Below are 20,417 nucleotides of genomic sequence, written 5' to 3'. Positions count from 1 at the left end.
ACGCAGACTCTGACACCACTTCCTTCTATTGTTCTTCTTGAACCTGCTTTACTGTTGTTCACCTTTGTGAAGAGCATTCATGAATTTGATCTAAAATAAATATAAACATGCTCTGTCAACTTGAGCTTGAGGAAATAAACACAAGCTACAGAGAAATTGCCATAAGTGCTTTATTAAAACGTCCAACAAAAACATCAGAAGTAATGTATGCATATATCTAGATACTTATTCATAGCAAAAGAGATTGGCATGAAGCACAGTTGTTTAGCACATACAAGTACGACAAGCTAAATAGAAAGAGAAGCATTTAACAGTAAGAGTAAAAGCATTCAGTTTCACTGTGTCCTAAAGTGGAGGAGAGGGGAGCCTGTTATGTATGGCTTAAAGGCAATGTGGACATTCTCAGCTTTGTTCAGCTTGACTGCAAGTTACGGCTATTCCCAAAGAATACATTTAAAGGGACAAAACCTGTATGGACAGTTGAGCAATGTCTCTAAGAGAATTTATTTGAATTTGTCGGCAGAGCTAAAATGACTGTTTCTGGGTGCTTCAGAAACTCTGCAAAGGATCTTTAGGGTGTTACTCTTTAGGGCCCTACCAGGAGTAGAAAAGTAACAACTTTCTTCATTTAGAGTGTGTTCTCTGTTCAGAGCTTAGGCACAAGAGGACATGCTACTGGGGGCGATGCTTTTTTGTCTATTAATGAAGCACAGTGATGGAAGTGATTTAAGCAGGTGCTTCAATTTGTCTGAAAATCTGTTCTGTCTGCAATTTAACAAAAGGCCAAAAGGCCTTGCACCATTTCTACTTGACCCAATGGTGCACTGACACATCGCAACCAACAGACTCAGCCCCTCCTCCAATTCTAGGACAAGTGCCATGGCAACAAAATTTATTGGCTTCCAAAGCAATTGAAAAACATTAAATGTACACGTTAAGCACTAGCAGAGCCTTTTTTCTGGATGTGTAGTTCTTGTGTGACTGTTGTTGATATTGAATTGGTTGGTTGAAAGCCGATGGCAAATCCACTGTTATATTTTGTGGAGAGTTGTCATGAAAACAATAAAACATTAAGTAATGTAAAATAAAATGTTAAAAAGAATTCAACCCCCTGTACAAAAGACAATAACTCAAGTTCACTGTTTGTGTGTTTGTCGCAATGAGCCCACAGCATCATCTGATCCCAAGTACCTATTATACTGTATGTTCCAATTTTAGCCTGCAGGGGGCAGACCAAGATTAGCAATCCAATCATAGGCCTTGATTTACAGGTCTTCAGTATGGCAGATATGTTAGTTCACCTTGTCAACTTCAGAAAAACTAGGCCTACTCACAAAAACAAAACTTATCACTGGGTCGTGTTCAGAGAACACAGCGAGACAGTAACAGGTGGCTCTTTGGTTTCTGATGTCTGGACACAAGTGGCCCCTAGTCTGAAAGAGTTTAGTTTTACAATCCCTTTTCCAAACACCTCCAGAATCAGATTTAGTTTAGGGCACATTGCGCACAATGTTCTGTTGTAAGCTATGACAATCTACAAAGCTTCTTTGATACAAGTGTATCCATACATCCCTTTTTTCAGTGAGAAAACCATGCTTTGAACAGTAAAAGGGCAATAGCAAACAGAACAAAAGACAAATCCCTCAAAACCCAGAACAGCATCTATCTCTTTTACAGCCTATTAAAATGACCACTGTTTACCTGTATTCCGACCGATATAGTCAGTTGAATTATATCAATTTGCTATATATATCTATGTATATTCAAAATAAATTCTGAGTATTTTGACTTATGTACATAAGTGCAATCAAGGTGAATATCACACATTCGTACACTGACGGCATCACAGCCAGTGCCACTGGCTCCCAGCACAGCTGGGCCCAGACTGGATGGATCAAAGGGGAGAAGGAGACCTGACAATGGGATATGCATTCAGACAACCACAACAGGCACTGACAGTGACAGCTGTCCTGTCCACAGTAAATGGCCAAGTATAGTGAGATATGCTCAGTGTGATTACTTATGTGATTACTATTATGGAAACATTTCCATCTCTTTGACATAAAATGAAACAAGTCTCTCTTCCCTCGATCCAACCCATCAATTCAAAAGCTCAGATGCTGCATACTAAAACTCCCACTTTGAAAACAGATCAACACCCCATCAGAACATAAAATAATTAGAAAACCCCAAACCAAAACAAATAACATATGATCTCCCCAGAGGGCCTTTGGATATTGTTTTCACCTTTTTTTACTTACAAAATATTCAATCACTAAATCCCAGACTACACATTTCCTTTCTGAATAAGTTAACGTTGTACATTATTTCAGTTTATGTGTGAAAAAATTCACAATTAAGATATACAAAGGTAGCCATGTTGTAGTTTTGTTGCCATAGCAACAACAACTTACTATCATAAGTAACAATGACTCTATCATTGTATACATACAAATGTATATATTTATGTTGATATATTTCTTAATTCTGATTCTCTTACACTACAGTCTACATAAACTATTCATGAATTGGGTTATATCTCAGTCATGCAATGAGAATTTTTATGATGATGAAAGAAGATTTTAAATGACATAAAATGACATAAATTTCACTAACAATTCATTGTCTAAAAACAGACTGATTCTTGGCTAATAATTAAGACAGAATGTAACAAAAATACCACTGTGAGAAACACATGGGAAAACATGAAAAAAAATCTATCTCTCATATTTACACTAAATCATTCTCTAGATAACTACTGAATCTTGTACAAGTAACACACTTCTTAAAAAGGTAAGTGTACTTAAAACTTTAAGCCCCCCCAACGAGGCACATTATTTTTTTTTTGTTTGTTTCTTTAATCAAGTATTTTGTTAATTCCAGCTGGACAGCAGTTGGAGAAGGCATAATTCTCACTGAGAGAGAGAGAGGGCAAGCGAGTGGGAACAGTGAAGGAGAGAGAGGAGAATCCCACAGCTTGGCAGGACATTAAGATCCAACTAAATGCATTTGAAGTACATAGTAATAAGCTTCCGAATTTTAGTAACTGAAATGAGATAATTTGTTTTTAAATGACAACATTTCTGAACATCTTTTTGAACAGTTACTTTAAAGACGAAAACATATTAGACTTATAATATATAATGCAGATTTCACATATTTTACCAAAATAATTTTTAGACACACATAATCTACCAGATACTCATGACACAGTAAATTGCCTTTCTGTGGTTTTGATTTTGTTACCCTCTAATCAGCTACAATATGCTCAAGCCCCTTTCTTCTATTCCTAGTTGTCTATCCACTTCCATTCACAATAACACACTAGGTATAATGATTACATGGGACCTATTTGCTGCTCATAGCAAATTCACATTCACATGCATTCACAGGCGCAACAGGGCCACGGTCTTACAGAGATGCAGTGTCCAGCCATTTTAGCACCCCCCCCCAAACAAAATGCCTTCTTTCTCAATCTCATCTGACATTCTATTTGTCCTAAATGTCACATTCAAATATGCAGATAAGGCCCTTTCTGGATGTCATTCTAGGAGTCAACCTTTGTTAGCAAAGCCATTTGAACCACATGCTGGGTCCATCTCTTTCACTTGCACACTGATTCACTCCCTAAAATGTCCTACTGCTGTTTAGAGTCCAGTGACTTGAAAGCAAGGACACACCAATGTTAATGAAACCAACTGCTCTTTAAAAAAAATCCCCAAAAGCACCAAATAGACAATAACAAATTCAACCTGATTCTAAAATCAACTAACGGTACCTCTCAAGAAACAAGCCACACACTGCCATGTTTTGGACATCACCTAGCCTATTAGCAACACAGGGGATAGGCCTATAACAATGCCTCTATCCATAGATGAGTGCAAGTACTCTCACACAAGCTGAACAAGAGGGTGTTACTGTGATCAAAAACCCATATCATTCTGACAATCTCTCACAACATCTAAGATCCTGTTCAACAAGATGAGATGAGACACTCAGAGGTGGCAAATTTACCAAACATCCCATCACACTAAGTGCAACAAGTGATTCAGAGTGACTGTCCACCTTATCCTATACCAAACGTGTCTAGTTTACAATAATGTTAGGCTTTATTTGTGCAGTGTTAGGAGTACTGAGCTAAAAGTAGTTTAATAAATGAACGGGTTCAAAATGGCGCTCCTGTTGGCAACTGCACTGTTAACTGCTTGTTTTTTGGGATATTAATAACTAAAATGCAATAAAATTACAGGCATCAGGGAACCAAACACCTGGGAGAATGCAGATCTTTTGTCCTATACGCTGACACCAGGCATCTAACCCACCTTTCTGGTCACAGAGGTGTGCGTAATCTCTACAGTACATTCTATCTTAAATTAGGAAGGGCAGCTCTGCTCAAACCTCTTGTTTTGTGGTCACACAATCAGGGGCTCAAAATGGCATATTACGCGCTGCCAGAGCGAAGCGGTGGGGACAAACAGATTGCGACTCTCCAGGGCATCAGGGGACATGGCACACGGCAGAGATGGCTCTGCCCCGAGAAAAAAAGGCTCGTCCACTGCATACAGTCAGGGGACAGACGCACTCAAGACTGCGAGAGGAAAAAGACAAATGGACAGTGCAGCTCAATCAACCTTATGCCCTTAGACGGGATGCAAGGGGCACATTTCTATATTCATATTTTAAAACAAGAGGAGATATTCAGCTACCTGAATAATATAATCCATACAGAATTAGTCTGCAATGCTGGAATCTAGAAACACTGATTTTACACATAGTTAAGACATACTTAGACATTGATACTTAGCTGCTTAAGGCAGTTAAAAGGTATGAGCGACATTCCAAGACATATCTGTTCCAATGTGTCTGCCACATTATAGTTCTGTCCAATAACTATGGATGTATCATCTGTAACTCATTGCCGAAGAACATTCTTTCATTAAATTTGGAATTGCACATACACAAAAGACCACATAGTATTAGACAATCATTTCAGATCAACCATTATTAAATACTTCATTACGAGCATTGATGACAATTTGCCGGGAGGCTTGTGTCACGACACACAGGAATGCACCCTATGCAGCCAATTGCTACAACATGCAGTCCTGTGTTTCTATAGCTTACAACTACACAAGTACATGGACAAACCCTCCAGCCTGATCCTTTTGTACCCACACAACTGCAGTTGTATTCCCAATCATCACGTGCATTGTGGGTCTGAGTTAATCCATGACAATACTAAAAGGGAGAGACAGAAGATATCAGCCCATTCATTTAGAGCTCATCACCCAAAGGCACAAACAAATTCACAAAAATGAAGCCTTCCTACCTCCTGGCTGTCTGCCCTGGATGCTGTTTTGGAATAAGTACTTACAATCATAGCCTAATGGAAATATGATTAAAAACAAAACATTACCAAGAAACAGTATCAAAAAGAAGAGGTGTTCTACAGCCATTTTGAAATGTAAACATGTCAATGCTCTTTCAGGATCATTATTTCATCTTGGGCAACCAAAACAACAAACAGGTAAAAATTCCAAATAAAAACAGCCAACATCACCTAAAACACCACAAAAACAAAAAGGCCTCAGGGACTCATCTCAGAATGGAAAAGCTTGGAACACAGGCACACGGTCCCTTCACATCCATCTTGTTTTCTGCTCTCGGCCTGTCAGGCCTGTGTGCTGTGCCATCACGAGACTGTGCCACAAGCTCGCTCGCTTCTCCTGGGCCCTCTCAGGCTGCGCAGGAGGCTCCAATGCGCTCACCAGTGTGCACTCATGGGTCACTGTGAGATCCATCAATCATCTGTGTGTCTGTATGGCTGTAAGGTCTGGGGAGCTCCGCCTCAACATCGCCTCGCTTCGGGGGAAAGTTATCTCTGCATCAACATGGCTGGCTTCCTTTAACAGTTGTGGGCCCAAACTTAGGTATTGCCTGTGATAGTTTTTTCACAAAACCTTTGTCGATGTTTTTTTTTTTTTTTTTTTTTTAATCCACAATGTGAATGTTTCAGAGATAGGAGAGTGGGGAAGTGAATGTATGGCCCCATCGGGGGAACATATAGATTAGGCACATGTTTGCTGCATTCCATTTTGCGCTGTGCTCTTGGGCACAGGGCGTCTAACAGGCTGATGGCATATTAACTGGAGTTTCGGTTGAGGCCTACTGGGCTTAGGGTCATGGGGGCGGCCACAAAGAGTTTGGGGACGGGGCAGAAGTAGGTTTCCATGGGAATGCACTGGAGGTCAACCGGGTCGGCACTCAGAACCTCGGAGGGGTCTGCCAGAGGAAAAGATAGACAGAGAGAAAAAGAGGGAAGGAAAGACAAAAACAGAGATAAAATTACACAACTTATTCAATATACTACATTTTCATAGCTGTACTGCAACAACACTGCATTATGTCAGTGGAGTAAAGGAGGGGTGGGGGGTATTCAAATGAAATAAAAAAGTTAAGACAGTCTGATTTGTGGTGATTATTGTCAATTTTTGTAATTCTAATGGCTTTTAGGAGGAAATTGTGAGAGGCCTATTATCTGAAATATCATAAAATATACACGTTGTTGTCAAAAAGATGGTATCCTATTTTTGCACCAGACCCAAACCATTTGGTATTTGCTTTTAGGAAATAATTGGAACATAAAAGCAAGCAAAGCAGGAAATGAATGCTGACTCCCTCATTGTCCTCTGGGATGTGGGAGGGTTATATGCAGCCAAGAAAATAGAACTGAGGTAGTAGATTGCAGCACAGCAACTGCAACAAATCACATTCTGACATGAGGTCATTTGCTAACTTAAAATTTAGTGAAGAGAAAGGATAAGAGAGACAATACAACATTATCAGCCCATCCCTAATCCATTTCTACATACATCACTGGGAAAAAATATTATATACATTAGACAGGCAGTGTGACTTAAGCTCAGAATCAACTTAGACCAATAATGAACGCTTATGTCAAAACCAACTAATACATAGATTAGTCTAATACAAAAATTATGACACTTCAATAATGAATGAAAATAACAAAAGAAACACCACAATAAACATTTAGTTACATCCTAATGGCTAATATATTCTCAAAATAATTCCCATTTCCTATTCCAATAGACCATTCTATAGGGGTCTGGATTACTTGTTTAAGTACTAGCTTTCCTGATAGTCTTCACTTTTTGGTTTCCCTCTATCTTTTCCAAACAGTACAGAATCACTTACCATTAACCTTGTCCTAACCATCCAACTGTGCCATGAACACACTATAAACACAACCAGAAAACAGGCGGCAAAAAAGAACAGATCCAAAAGCATAGTAGAAAGAGAAAGAGGGCAAAAAGAATAAGGGTCAAATGAGCAACATGGATGTAGGGGTACAAGCACACAGTGTCGTTCTCCTGAAACCTCCAGCAGAGAACGCAGAGAGCATGACAGAAGCGTGAGCATGCACACACACACAGAGCGCCACACTCAGGTGCTGAGCTAGAGAGAAGGCCCATCTGTGATCCATAGAGAGCTTAAATCCAGCAGGGCTCAGGGTGTTTTCAAAAGCAAAAGAGCACCATTCACCCAGGGGTATCTAAGACAGGACTCCTAGAGACTAAGTCCCAAGGAAATATTTGGATGGCTGTGCCAAGGTCTCGTAGGTTAAACAGTAAGACAACAGAAACAATAGTAAGGAAACCTGGCAATACTTTAAAACACAAATACATTTGAAGGAAGCTGGAATCCTGAGTTGAAGAACAGATGATAAGCGTTAAGGAGATAACACTGGGCTTCTTTACTTCAAAGCGTCTTTAATAATGCGTGTTCTCTATGGACCAAGGTCTGAGGCCTTACTGCTAAAATAATAGGAGAGGCCAAAATGAGGGGGCAAACCTGATTGGAGGCTGCTGACTCGGCAAAAGGAACATTGGTGATTGGGGTCGTAGCCGACGAAACAGTGGAAGTGGAGGCACCGTGCATCATGGGAACTTTTTTCAGGCGAGTCAGACGAGAGACGGAGAGGGGACAGGGGAGGAGGAATGTTATGATTATCATGACCAAATATGACAGAGGAAGAGGGGAGAGAGACATGGCAACAATCCAGCGACATTGCCAAGATGGGAGTTTCACTCACAAACATGACATGCAAGTCAACTTAAAAACAATGACAAATTACATCATCTGTTTCCTTTGGACAAGAACAAACTTGTTCCACCAGAAAGTACATCTTGCACTGTAACTAAAATGGCAAGAAAATATGGGAATAACATATTATCATACAATTCAATCAGACAGATATCTGAGAGTTGTATAATGATGGAGCATACAGGGAGCATATGTATGGTGGTGCAGACAGATCAAAGGGCGCAACTTAAAAACACCAGCAGCTGAGCATCTCGTCACACCTACGATAACAATATGACCCCCTCAGCCCTCTCTCTGAGGGAGACCGCAATACTACACAATACATGGCACTCTGAAATCCTGTACTTTCTCATAGTTGGAATTTTCTCATTTACACTATCTTTTGGCCGTCTGACATTTTACTGACATTTCGGCATGACAACCAGGGGCAGAAGTGGCAACTCTCCACTCTACAGGAACTTTAATACGAGACTAACATTCTCAGTGTTTAGAAAACTAAGAGTAAGACACAGCATGCATTGCAGTGTATTGTCTTATCATACACATCACAACACAACACAACACGTAACATTCCTTTCATCTGCACTTGTTACACTTTTTTGATTAACTGTCCTGCAGTCTTGCCAATAAAAACATCTGATAGTTACTGGTCCAAATATTTGTTTAAGACAGTGACATGTGCAGTATAATTTCATAATCTTCAGCTCTGTGGCTGCTTGCATGTCAGAGACAACAATATTTCAGCATAGAGAACCTAAAATTGAAAAGTTGCAAAATGTTACACTGAAAAAGAACATAATAATGTGACTAAATGGATGATATCAAATAAACAGCAAATGCAAACACAAAACTGATCAGTAAATAAAACCAGCCGACAGCTCATATAACACACAACCATACGCACATACACACACACAAACAGACTCACTGACTAAACTCTGAGCTAATGAAGTCCCGCTAAAACACCAAATGAACAGGGTCAGGTTCTGGAACACTGGCCATGAAAGAGGAGAAGGAGCTAAACTTCCAACCGCAGCACGTTGGAGTCGAGTCAAGTCAAGTGCTAAAACTGGGCGATGTCGTGGCCCAGCCTGGACTCTGTAAGGGCAGACGTGCTATATTAGACCTGGACTCTGTGAGCCACTAAAGACAAACACTAGAGAGGAGAGGAGTGTGTGTGAGCTGGGGAATCAGGAAGGGGGGACCTGGACACTGCCCTCACCAGCATGTCCGGGCATTGATAGGAGGCGACTGTGGGGCTGCCTGCAACTGCTCCAATCCCTCCTCTCCCAGCGGCTCTCTGGGGGTTTGAATAGCCCTATAGACAGATTCAGCAGGGAGAGGGAGAGAGAGACAGGGATGGAGGAGGAGGAAGAGGAGCAGAGAGAGAGAGAGAGAGAGAGAGAGAGAGAGAGAGAGAGAGAGAGAGAGAGAGAGAGGGAGACAGGAAGCAGGTCTTAATGGCAAAATGAACACCACCCACTGGTAAGCCTGAACAATCCCCCTCTGGCTGCAACCTCCTCTGCAAGCTGGGCTACTCATACACAGTCACTCTTATGTGTGTGTGTGCACAAACACACACACACACATATACACACACACACACACACAGTCAAAAAAGCCAAGAAGGCCTGGCCAAGCACGCAGACAGACAGATGGACACAGACAGACACCGACAAAATGCCTGCAGAGATGTGTGAAGGCTCCACCTCACCTTACCAACAGAGACCCTCTGGTGTTTTCATTTTCATAGTGCCAGTGGTATCAGTGTCTGGTTAGTGAAATAAAGCCATTTAAAAAGGCAAAGGTAACTGGTGGCTGACTGCATGTGTATATCAAATGTGTTTGTTTTAATTCCTCTGCAAATAAATAGTACTGTTCCTGGACCTGTCAATCTTTGACTATTTGGCATCACAAGCTGAACCAACAACAAACTCCTACGGAGTGTCATGCACAGCGTGGCGAGTTCAACAACAGCACGTCAGTCAGAAAGCAACACGGTACACACATTTACTCAACTCTCATTACCTGATGCATGCCAGCTAGCATAGAGAGCTCTAAAAATGGGCTTCACATGGCTCACTGGTTCACTCACAAAGCAGGGCTCTACAGTGCGCCCATTTCACTCGCACATGCGAGTAAAAATGATTGCGTGCGAGTGCAAAAAAATATTTAGGCGCACTGGTGCGAATGACTTCTAAACATGTCAATGTTTGTCTACAAAATACACCGCAACATCGAGAAACATTACTGGTGCAAACCATAGAATCACGTCGCGAATGCAGCATAAAAACTACACCTCCCATCAACGTCAGCAATTTCGCGTTGTGACTCGCTAGTCGTCGCTTCTATCAAATCCAAGAGCGCACAGAAAAAGCGGAAAGTTAGACTAGCCTAGATTGAGGAAATTAGTTCTTCTATCCACCGAATTCATCGGATATAGGAGGAACAGGATGAGATTCTGAGAATGCAGTGAGAGAACGAAAGGTAACCTAACAAGCCTTTTAGCCCAGTTGACGATTGGCTGCAGTATGCAAAATATAGCTGTAGCTTAACAGGCACAAAAAAGTAGCCTCCCAGAATACTCCCATTTTATTCAAAGGTAGAACACTACTGACAACTCCAGGCTTCCACGCATTCTTGTTTGTTTACACTGAAGCTGAAGTGCAAAACGAAAGTAGGCCTAATGTTTGCCTAACTGCCCCCATCAATGCAGATATTTCAAATAAAAAATAAAAGTATAAAAAATATATCCTTGATTAGACTATGTTGGGTTTTGTGGAAGATCAAATAGACTGTTTTAGTAGTAGTATTCAGTATGCAGTCAGATAGGTCACCATAGGCATATTTGGATTAGCTAAATTAACAAAATGTAGGAAAATAGAACAGACTCGCATAGAACAGACAGTAGGCACTGATCTTTAAAATCCTGTTTCCTGTAGCCTGTCATCAATGTCGTCAGTCATTCTTAATCTTTGCAATTGGTGCACTGGCATGTTTAACTGTTAGCTGCAGTGTAATGTTAGATTATGTGTAAGTTAAGTAAAGAACTGACTGTGCACCCAAATTTGTGTCTGTGCTCCTACATTTTTTAACTTGGGCGCACAAGTGCTCCTGGAATTTTTTTTTTTAGTGTAGAGCTCTGCAAAGCCTCCCTCAGATTAACGTGATGGCTACATATTTTCTCTCCATATGGACAACACATGGGGAATGACAGGTCAGGTCATGAGATGAAATGGAAGGATTTTCTGGGGTTTAAAACAATATATATATACTAGCTAACCAGAATAACCCAAACAGCAAATACACTTGACATTCAATGTGGAATAAAAGACTGCCAATGTGTGGACAATTAACATTATGCTCACATGAGACTAAAAATTGACACAAACTTACTGAATTCTTATGTTACTATACAATATACAAATGCAGGCATACATAGTAATATTATGAAACTTTAGTAATTTGAATTAGATGTTTAATTGTCTTAGGTTCTGTGAGTCTTCCAGAGAGCCTAGATACATCCCCCAGACCATCGGCTTACACAGAGTGGGGGCAAAGGACGTACCAACACCTCCAGAGGGACTCATGCAGAAGACTGGGCCTTTCCCATCAAACGCCCAGAGGTGAGAGTGAGGAGAGATGAGAGAGGACAGAGGAGAGATGAGGCAGGTGGTCAGAACATGAGGATGGAACATCAGGGCATCAACAACATCCGGGTTAATGTGACAGAGGAAGACTCCGTAAACAACAACACACGATCACAGAGGATGACAAGATGCAAAAGCACAGGCACACTGAGGTGGGTGGATGTAGCAGCACGATAACGATGTATACACCTATACCTGCATGTATACCTATGACGCAAGCAGTGTCTGTGTTAGCCTGCGTGTTAGCCTGCTGAGAAGCTGAGATGCTAATGCTAACATGGCTTCATGTTGCAGCTGGCAAGTTCCCCGGGAGCATCAGCAGAAAGTAGGGGATATGAAGCATTCTCATCTCGCCTGATCACACAGGCTTTGGTTCCAGATGCAGAGCTGCAGTGGTCTCAAGCTGGCGTGTGTTTGTCTTGGGTTGCTGTTCCCCAGGAAGCTCCCTGCTACAGGACACTGGGGAGTTGGGCTTCTGGTCTACAGGGCTTACAGTGCTAATCTCCCCCGTACAGCGCTACAGTGTGTGTGTGTGTGTGTGTGTGTGTGTGTGTGGTGTGTGCGTGTGCGTGTGTGTGTGTGTGCGTGTGTTTGCTGCAGTGGGGCATCTGGAGATGGTGGAGAGTTGCAGGGGACCAATTAGCGAGGCAACGCATGCATTGACCAGAGACACACGCGGAGAGATAGAGGGGGTTGGAGGAGTGAAAGAAACAGAGAGACAAAGTGATAAGGATAGAAAAACCAGAGAGAGAGAGAGGGCAGAGGGAAAGAGAGAGACAAAAGGGGGAAGATAGATAGGAGAGAGCAGGAGGAAGAGATAGAAGAAGAAAAAAAAGCAGCGGAGGAGTATCAAAAGTGTCCAGCTCAGGAAGCCCCGCAGGCTGTGCATGCATGCTGGGTGTGGCTTTGATGGGACCGTGCTACTGCTGCTGCCTGCACCTGCTCACTGTGACACTAGGGTCCACACCAGAACAAGTGGCGGCGGTGGTGCGTGCGGAGCATGGTTATGTGCTGCGTGGCGATGCTTCCACAGGCCCCAGATCAGCTCAGCCCAGCCCAGCCCAGCACAAGGGTGGGTGGCCCCGTCCGTATGGCCCCGTGGGTCTCACCTGTGGGGATGAAGGCCTGCTGCTGCAGCTGCATGTTGGCCAGGGCTTGCTGGTAGTGGAACATGCTGGGGTTAAAGACGGCAGCCGACGCTCCGTTGCTCTTCTCCATGGTGGGCCTCTTTGGGAGGGCCTGCATCGAACCTGGAGGCAAGGACTGGAGAGAGAGAGAGAGAGAGAGAGAGAGAGAGAGAGAGAGAGAGAGAGAGAGAGAGAGAGAGAGAGAAAATAAGAGGCAAAGCCATAATATAAAAAGAGAGATGGTGAGAGATAAACACTCAAATGGGGTGTCAGGAGCTCAAGGTGAGACTGGATCAGAAGACCAAAGCTCACCTTATAAACAGCATCCTGAGTTTCACAGAATCTAATGCTGCAATCTGAACCTCCCTACAAATCTGTCACTGGCTTTTACAACCACTGAAGATATACCAACAGGGACACAAAAGTGCAGACTGCAAACTAATTGGATTTTATGTACTGCTTACTCAAGAGCCCAGGTGTGCCGTTCATCAGGGTGAGAGTTTAACATCATTTGTTTCCACCATTAGATTGGAGGCACAAATGGGAAGACAGAAAAATCACTTTGCTACAAGCTTTCAGGGAAATGTATGAATACCATGAATCTCCAAATATGCAAACACACTTACTGATGCAGATTCACAGAAAGACATGAATTATTCACTGTCAATTTCTTACTCAATATATGGAGACCATCCAGATACATCTTGAGACTCTACCCCAAACTAGAGATGGACCAAATCAGGGTTTCAAATGAATAGGTTTACTATAGAAGAGCAAAGGTAAGGCTCTGACACTGAGCACCAGAATTATGGGATAGAAGGGCCTGAGTCCAGAGCCGGCCACAGGGTGTGTTTCTAGGGACGGACGACAGGCTGGGGCAGCTTGAGCGGCTAGAGAGCATGTGATGACAGCGGGCCAATGACCACGCAGCACAACAGGCAGGCAGAACGCTTGGCCAGCATGGGCATGTAGCCGTGGCGATGGCGGTGGCAGCGCTAACTAAACAGACTGGCAATGCGGGAGCAGTCGGCAGACGCAGGGTGAGATGGCGATGAGGACGATGCATGCGGAGGGAGAGAGAAGGCTGCGCGAGTGCTGCGCTAGGCTAGCTTTATGGACTAGCGTTAGCGCAGGCAACATTAATGTCTCCGAGTTAGATTCATTAGCTCCTTCCCCAGACTGTTACCCAACACTACATGAGCTTACGGTGATCAATGTCAAGCTGAAATCCAGAGCCCTGCTCGTCAAATGCTAACACAGGGAACAAAAATGCGCTCTCGCTACGTCCTTAACATTTACCTCTCATTTAAATTCAGTTGGCAATGCCAGTAAAAAACACAAACAATAGTCTCTCTTCTCTCTCTCTTTCTCTGCCTCCCATCTCTCTCTCTCTCTCCCTCACTCACTCTCTTATTTTTCCTGCACCTGCACTGCAGACAGACTTTGTTTGCAGTTGATCACAGTGGCAGGAGCCTCCATACATCACAGGGGGAGACAAAGGACTTGCCTCACCCAGCTGCTTCAGCCAGAGATGCTGAATAATTTAGCACTTAGCCCCATGCAGAGATATGAGGGTGTGTTAAAACAGGGTTAAAAATACGCAAATGCACACACACACACAAAGGCAGACATACACACACGCACACACACACACGCACAGTCATGCACATGCACACATACACACACACACACACATTCACGCATACAGTACACACACACACACACGCACGCATGCATGCACACAAATCTAACAGACTGTTGAAAAATCAGCAACACACACTGAGCAGCTCCATAATTGCTGGGTTTAAGTGGGTATGAATTAGCCCTCTGCTGATGATGCCAACACAACACGCTTAATCTATGAACTGTCAGGTGGCAGGAGCTCTGCGCATCTTTGAAATTCACAACCTAAAATGTCAAGAGAGTGCGTTTAATACATCAGGCTGTCTGGACACTTACATGCATAATGAGGAAGTGCTCTTATTGAATTGACTTTGATCACAGTGTCACAGTGATTAAATAGGGGGACTTTTGACAAGGACGAGTACAAGGACTATTCTCCCTTGCTATGCAGCCAAACATGTTTGCCATAGAGGTCCAGTCCTTTCCGAACAAGAAGTACGTGGAAAACAACGAACTTTGAAAACAATGTAAGTCTTGACGTGTGGATATTTATAGCTCCATGTTGCTGCGGCTATTTGGGAAGGTGGGTCATTATGTAGGACAGTTTTACTGCTGTGGTGGTACGGCATGCTTTCGCTTGAATCTAAATGTGTGGTCTTAGCTAGGAGATCAATGTGGGGGAATTGCATTAAAAATGTCATCAATGACTAGACCCTCCGGCACACCATCCATCATATATAATAATACAGTTTAAAGTACAGTAATACATATAAAATACTGCAATTCATCCAACATAAACTTTTGAGTTAAATGTTCGCAATCCATACAGAACGAGGAGCAGAACAGGACTACCAATTAAGCCTCTTGTCTTTAAAACAGTTTCCTCTGACATTCTGTAGAAGTGGGTCAGTGAGCGGTCACTTTCGGAATGCAGTATTTACTGGGGAACCATAGCTGGTCAAGGCTACTGAGGGGTCAGCGTTTACTTGGGCTGTGGCCAGAGAGACGCAGAACTTTGGTCAGGTGGGTTGGTGGGGTGTATCCCCTGTCCGACTCACCATGGCGGCGGCGTTCTGGCTGGCCTGGTGTTGGGCGGCCTTGATCCGGGCCTGCAGGTGAGCGGGCGGGTGGAAGTACTTGCACTTGTCGCGGGTGCAGCGGCCCTTGATGTAGTCCATGCAGACGATGACCGAGTTTTCGCTGCCGTCCACCATGGCCGCTTCCATGGGGTGCGCGTAGCGGCAGTCGTTCTCGCCCCGGGTGCAGTTACCCCGCTGGAACTCACGGCACACCTGAGCATAGAGGAAACAGAAAGCATTGGAGCAGCAGCCAGCCCCATGTGTGTATGACAGTATGACATATCCCTGAGGTCCTGATGAACACATGTGCATGCGTCTTCATCTAGTCCTACTCTAGTTCTTATCATGCTACATGATATAAGACAAGAGCAAGAGCACAAAATAAGATCAAATCAGAGTTTTGCTAAATATTCTGTGGCATTCATGACAGCTCTGTTCCAGCTTTTTTACAGTTCATTCAGTTCAACACACATCAAAGTATACTTCTTCAAGAATACTTTTTCCACAACATAAACTAAACCCAGTGTCTACCATTGAAGTTCACTAAGACAATCTCACTGTGGCTTACATTAAAAGTATTTCCAACAGTCTAAAGCCCACTAGAGCTGCTGTTTATGGAGGAGATTGGAACTGCTGACAGAGCCCGCACTGCTGACTGCTAGCCCAGTTTTAGCCATGGCACTGCCCCAAATGCATTCTAGCACATATGTGCCCAATCTGTAGGCGCTGGCGCGCATGGCGAGGGCTGTAGGGGCGTGCGGAGTGGCCGCGCCGCAGCGTGAGCCGCCTGCCTGCCTGCTGCACTGCAGTACTGTACCTCCAGCTTGTCTGTGCGCGTCGGCTTCTGCGCCGAGTTTCCGTTCCCCATGGCGATTCCCGTGGGGCTCCCCGGGACCAGCACGGGGGCGCTGGGCAGCAGCTCGGGCATCAGCCCCATGCCGGGGCTCATGTGGCTCAGGTACGGGCCAAACGCCATGCCGGGGTTGCTGGCCAGAGAGGGGGACACTGGGAACGAGGTCTGCCACGAGGAGAGGGGGAGGGGAGGAAGAGACAGAAGGAGGGAAGAAGAGAGACAAGCAGAGAGAGAGAGAGAGGGAGGGAGAAGGAGATAGAAAGAAGATAGAAACAAAAATAAACCAAAAAAGAGGCAACAGCAGAGAGGGTGGAGGGGGGTAAGAGCACATTAGCAATGTACAATTAGCAATTAGCAATTTAATTTAGTTAGCTGATTGCAGCTCTAGCATGTCCAGGCCATGTGTTGGTGTAGGAGGCGGTGGTCAGCTCACTATAGGCTGCAGCTGGGCTCCTGGCAGCATGAACTGCATCTGCTGAGCCAACATGGCCGCGGCCGTCTTCTGCTGGATCAGGTTGTTTCTGCCGTTAATCTCCAGCTGGGTCTTCAGGTGCGGCGGGGGGTGCAGGTACTTGCAGTTATCACGTGTGCAGCGGCCCTGCGAGAGGAGGGGGGATGGGGACGGGGACACGCAGGACGAGGGAGGGGGAGAGGAAGGAGGAGGAGGGACAGCAGCTAAGTGACACATTTCATGGGCTCACACTTATTAGATTCCAGGGAGCTACAGCAAGACGGCAAACCGATAAGACCGCACTGATAGAGGAGATCAATTAGAGGGAGATTTCCTGAGTAATGAAGACAGGTCCGTACATAGAACCTGATAACATGTAAATGGATGTGTTTTTAACGTAAATAAGATGCAAAGTCACAGCTGTACACTGCCATGCATGTTGAACACCTTTGAAAGGGTAGAAAAGCAGTTGGCTATCTCTGCTAGCTTGTGTTTGTCTTCATTCATGCATTCATTTGCATGTCTGCTAACACCAATAGCCAAACATCATAGGAACACGTGTCGCTATCTCAGAGTCCTGCACACAGAAGGCCGGTCCACATCACAGGCAGCGTGTCTTATCTACTTTCTGGACAGGCAGCTTTCAGCGGCGGGCGGAAAGCAAACAGTTTGGGAACTCGTGACGGCGGGGCAGCGGGAGCCAACCTGAGGAGCAGCGTGTCGCTGGTGTGGACTGAAGCCCTGAGCGAGATTAGACCACAGAGGAACTCTGTGAACCACACACACACACACAACAGACACACACAGACAGACAGACAGACACACACACACACACACACACAGACAGACAGACAGACACACACACACACAGCAGATAAACAGACAGACAGACAGACACACACACACACACACAGCAGGCAGACACACACACACACACACACACACACACAACACACATCACATCTGCAAAAACAAAAAAGAGGAAGACAAGGGTGGTGTGAAGGAGACTGCTGGTGGTTTTACTGATACCAGAATTTACTTTCAAACTCTGCCTCAGTGAATTCAGCCCAAAGTCATGGCAAATCAAATAAGGACATTATTTCAGCACACAAATACATTCCTATTTTTGCAAATCATTTTGTTGGGTGATTCATGGTGTTAAGGCAGTCATATTTGCTAAGCAACCTTAAGCACCTGTTTAGCATTGTTATTTGGCATATGTCTGCAGTGGTTTGAAACCTAATCTCTTGAGAAGAACGTAAACTCAGATATGGTCATTAGCATGACCCTGCTCCAGTATAATATTTAATACCTGGAGACAAAAATGAAGTGCTGAAGTGGAGGGAGCATTTCAATCAGCCTTTGAATCTGTGGGCTGAGAGGAAAGCGGTGAGTTAACGGGGCTCTGCTGCCCTCACTGCCCTGTCATCTGCCAGGAAGCCACCAGAGCCCAGCTCTGCCTTATCAGCACTCCTGTAAGGGTGTGCCGGCCATGTTAATGCCTCCAGCCCCTCCACAACATTTAAAGTCTGCTCTCTGCTAGTGACCTTGTGCCTTTGGCTTCATTTCCACGTCTTGATCTGATCCGATCGCGCGGCGTCCGTTCGCTCTGCCGGTCAGCCGACAACAAGAAAGCACCCCACCCCAAGTTGACATAAAACCAAGAGAAAAATTCTGATTGGCCATCTGTCAGTCAGTGCGGAATGAGATGTTTAAGCTCCTCAATCCTTGAGCACAACCTTTGAGGAGGTCTTGTTGCTCTGTTCGCCACGTAGGCCGGGTCTTAACGGTGATGCAAGTGCGGCGCGATTGGAAGTGAAGCGGCGTGCTCTGGGCTCGTGTCTCTGCGGGCGGCGGATGAGGTCAGGCTAATGAAGATGGAGCTGGGTGGTGGGAGCGTCATGGCGGCGGCGACAGCGTGATGGATAGCTGAGCAACATCGCAGGGGGGGCGGAAGGGGGACGCGAGGAGGACGACAGCCACATACTGGGACTAAACACTGCCTCCATGGTTTGCCTGACCAACCCAAAACTCAACAACCTAGTGTAGAGACAACCTGCCGCTCGGGGCTGACAACAGCAAAAAAGCTATTTTAGGTACAAAACAAAAACCCACAAAAAAGTACTGTAACATTTTTACTAAATGTAACTAAATATTAATGGCTTAAAAACTCCCCCATCACACGCAAACACAGAGACTTGACATGCTAATCACTGAGAGGCTATGAGAGACATGAGTAATGAGCATCCCGATCTCAGGAGCCCACTCCAGCTCAGCAGCTCACTAAGGAACACCATCAAGCCCTGGCCAATCCCTGCAGAGCACAGACTCCGCTGCATTATTAATGAAGGACTGGGGAAGCTATGATATTACGGGCTAACTGGAACTAATACTGCACTGAGATATTACACACGTCTGATGTCTGAATGTACACACACACACACACACAGTCAGCAGGACTCGCTTCCAAGGTTCACACAGTTCCCCTCTTCATGGAGAAGGTCACAGAAGGAGAGAGAGAGGGAGAGAAAGAGGGGGGGGGAATGAAAAGCTGTAAGTCATATCAAGTAGGACGCGCTGGGTCAGGGATCTCCTCTGCGTCGCCATGGAAACGCACCCAGCAACAGGGAGGAAGTTTGGCCCCACGCTGTCTCCCTGTCTGCTGACTGGCCACAGAGACTCAAAAAGCGAACAGGGGGAGAGCGAGGGAAGCAAAAACAGAATTGAGCATGAGGGCTCGTGAGCAAAAGCCCAGTCCTTAACCCTTGCCACGCCACTCCTTCATTTACATCAGACTTTCTTTACGTCACATTCCTGCCATGTCTCGCTTCTGCTCAGTCAACCGTTTTTGAAACCGGTGTCCTTGTCGAGACATGACAGAGGACCGATGCGCTAGTGCACTGCTCGACACAAAGGACCCAGCGTAGACACGAGGCATGACAACGGACGTGCGACTGGTGCCATCATTCAAATGACAGCAGAGTCGTTTGCAGGGGCCGGCCAACTGCATTATTCATGCTCCCCTCTGCCAACAGGTTAACAGGCTGTCCAGACGGGGCTCGCTGAGCGGGCCATGCAAAGAAGGGACGGCCTCACGCTTACGTGGCCAGCTCGGATGAAGTGACACGGTAGCAGCCATTAAGGGAGATCAATAAATTAGCAAAAAAGAGGAGAGAGAGGAAAGAGAGGTGGAGGAGAGGAGGGAGAGGGAAGGGTGGGTGGGGGAGGGTGGAGTCTAGGGAGGGGTAATTAAGTATTGGTGTCATACCACATGCCACCAGCAGGAAATAAATCAACATAAATATGAGCCCTACTTAAATCAAGAAGCTAGAGACAGAGGGAGCACTGTCAGAAAATATTCACATACTGGGTGGATGATCATGATTAACACACTCAATCAGTAAGAAAGCTCAGAAGACTGCAGACACAACACCAAGTGTGTGTGTGTGTGTGTGTGTGTGTGTGTGTGTGTGTGTATGTATATCAGCCCACTAAAACCAAGCCCCATCA

At 44.8% G+C, this 20,417-nt stretch overlaps 1 protein-coding gene across 13 annotated transcripts in view; it reads right to left on the bottom strand.

Moving 5' to 3' along the window:
- Positions 1-156: 156 nt before the first annotated feature.
- Positions 157-20,417, bottom strand: part of mbnl3 (muscleblind-like splicing regulator 3) — a 32,975-nt gene continuing 12,714 nt past the window's right edge. For 4 of the 13 annotated variants that reach the window (XM_048232011.1, XM_048232014.1, XM_048232013.1 and 1 more), the window contains 7 exons: positions 16,890-17,054; positions 16,421-16,621; positions 15,583-15,816; positions 12,884-13,037; positions 11,669-11,728; positions 9,347-9,442; positions 157-6,282 (listed from right to left, as the gene is read on the bottom strand). In XM_048232011.1, the coding sequence (XP_048087968.1) occupies positions 6,143-6,282; positions 9,347-9,442; positions 11,669-11,728; positions 12,884-13,037; positions 15,583-15,816; positions 16,421-16,621; positions 16,890-17,054 (1,050 nt within the window). In that variant the 3' untranslated portion in view covers positions 157-6,142. Of the gene's footprint in view, positions 6,283-7,872; positions 7,968-9,346; positions 9,443-11,668; positions 11,729-12,883; positions 13,038-15,582; positions 15,817-16,420; positions 16,622-16,889; positions 17,055-20,417 lie in introns of all 13 variants that reach the window. The other 9 variants (XM_048232016.1, XM_048232017.1, XM_048232015.1 and 6 more) reach the window with 9 other exon arrangements.

The sequence above is a fragment of the Alosa alosa genome, chromosome 21, assembly GCF_017589495.1.
Source record: "Alosa alosa isolate M-15738 ecotype Scorff River chromosome 21, AALO_Geno_1.1, whole genome shotgun sequence".
Classification (NCBI taxonomy): domain Eukaryota; kingdom Metazoa; phylum Chordata; class Actinopteri; order Clupeiformes; family Clupeidae; genus Alosa; species Alosa alosa.
Note: the sequence above shows the minus strand (reverse complement) of the source record. Positions and strands in the feature narration are given on the sequence as shown.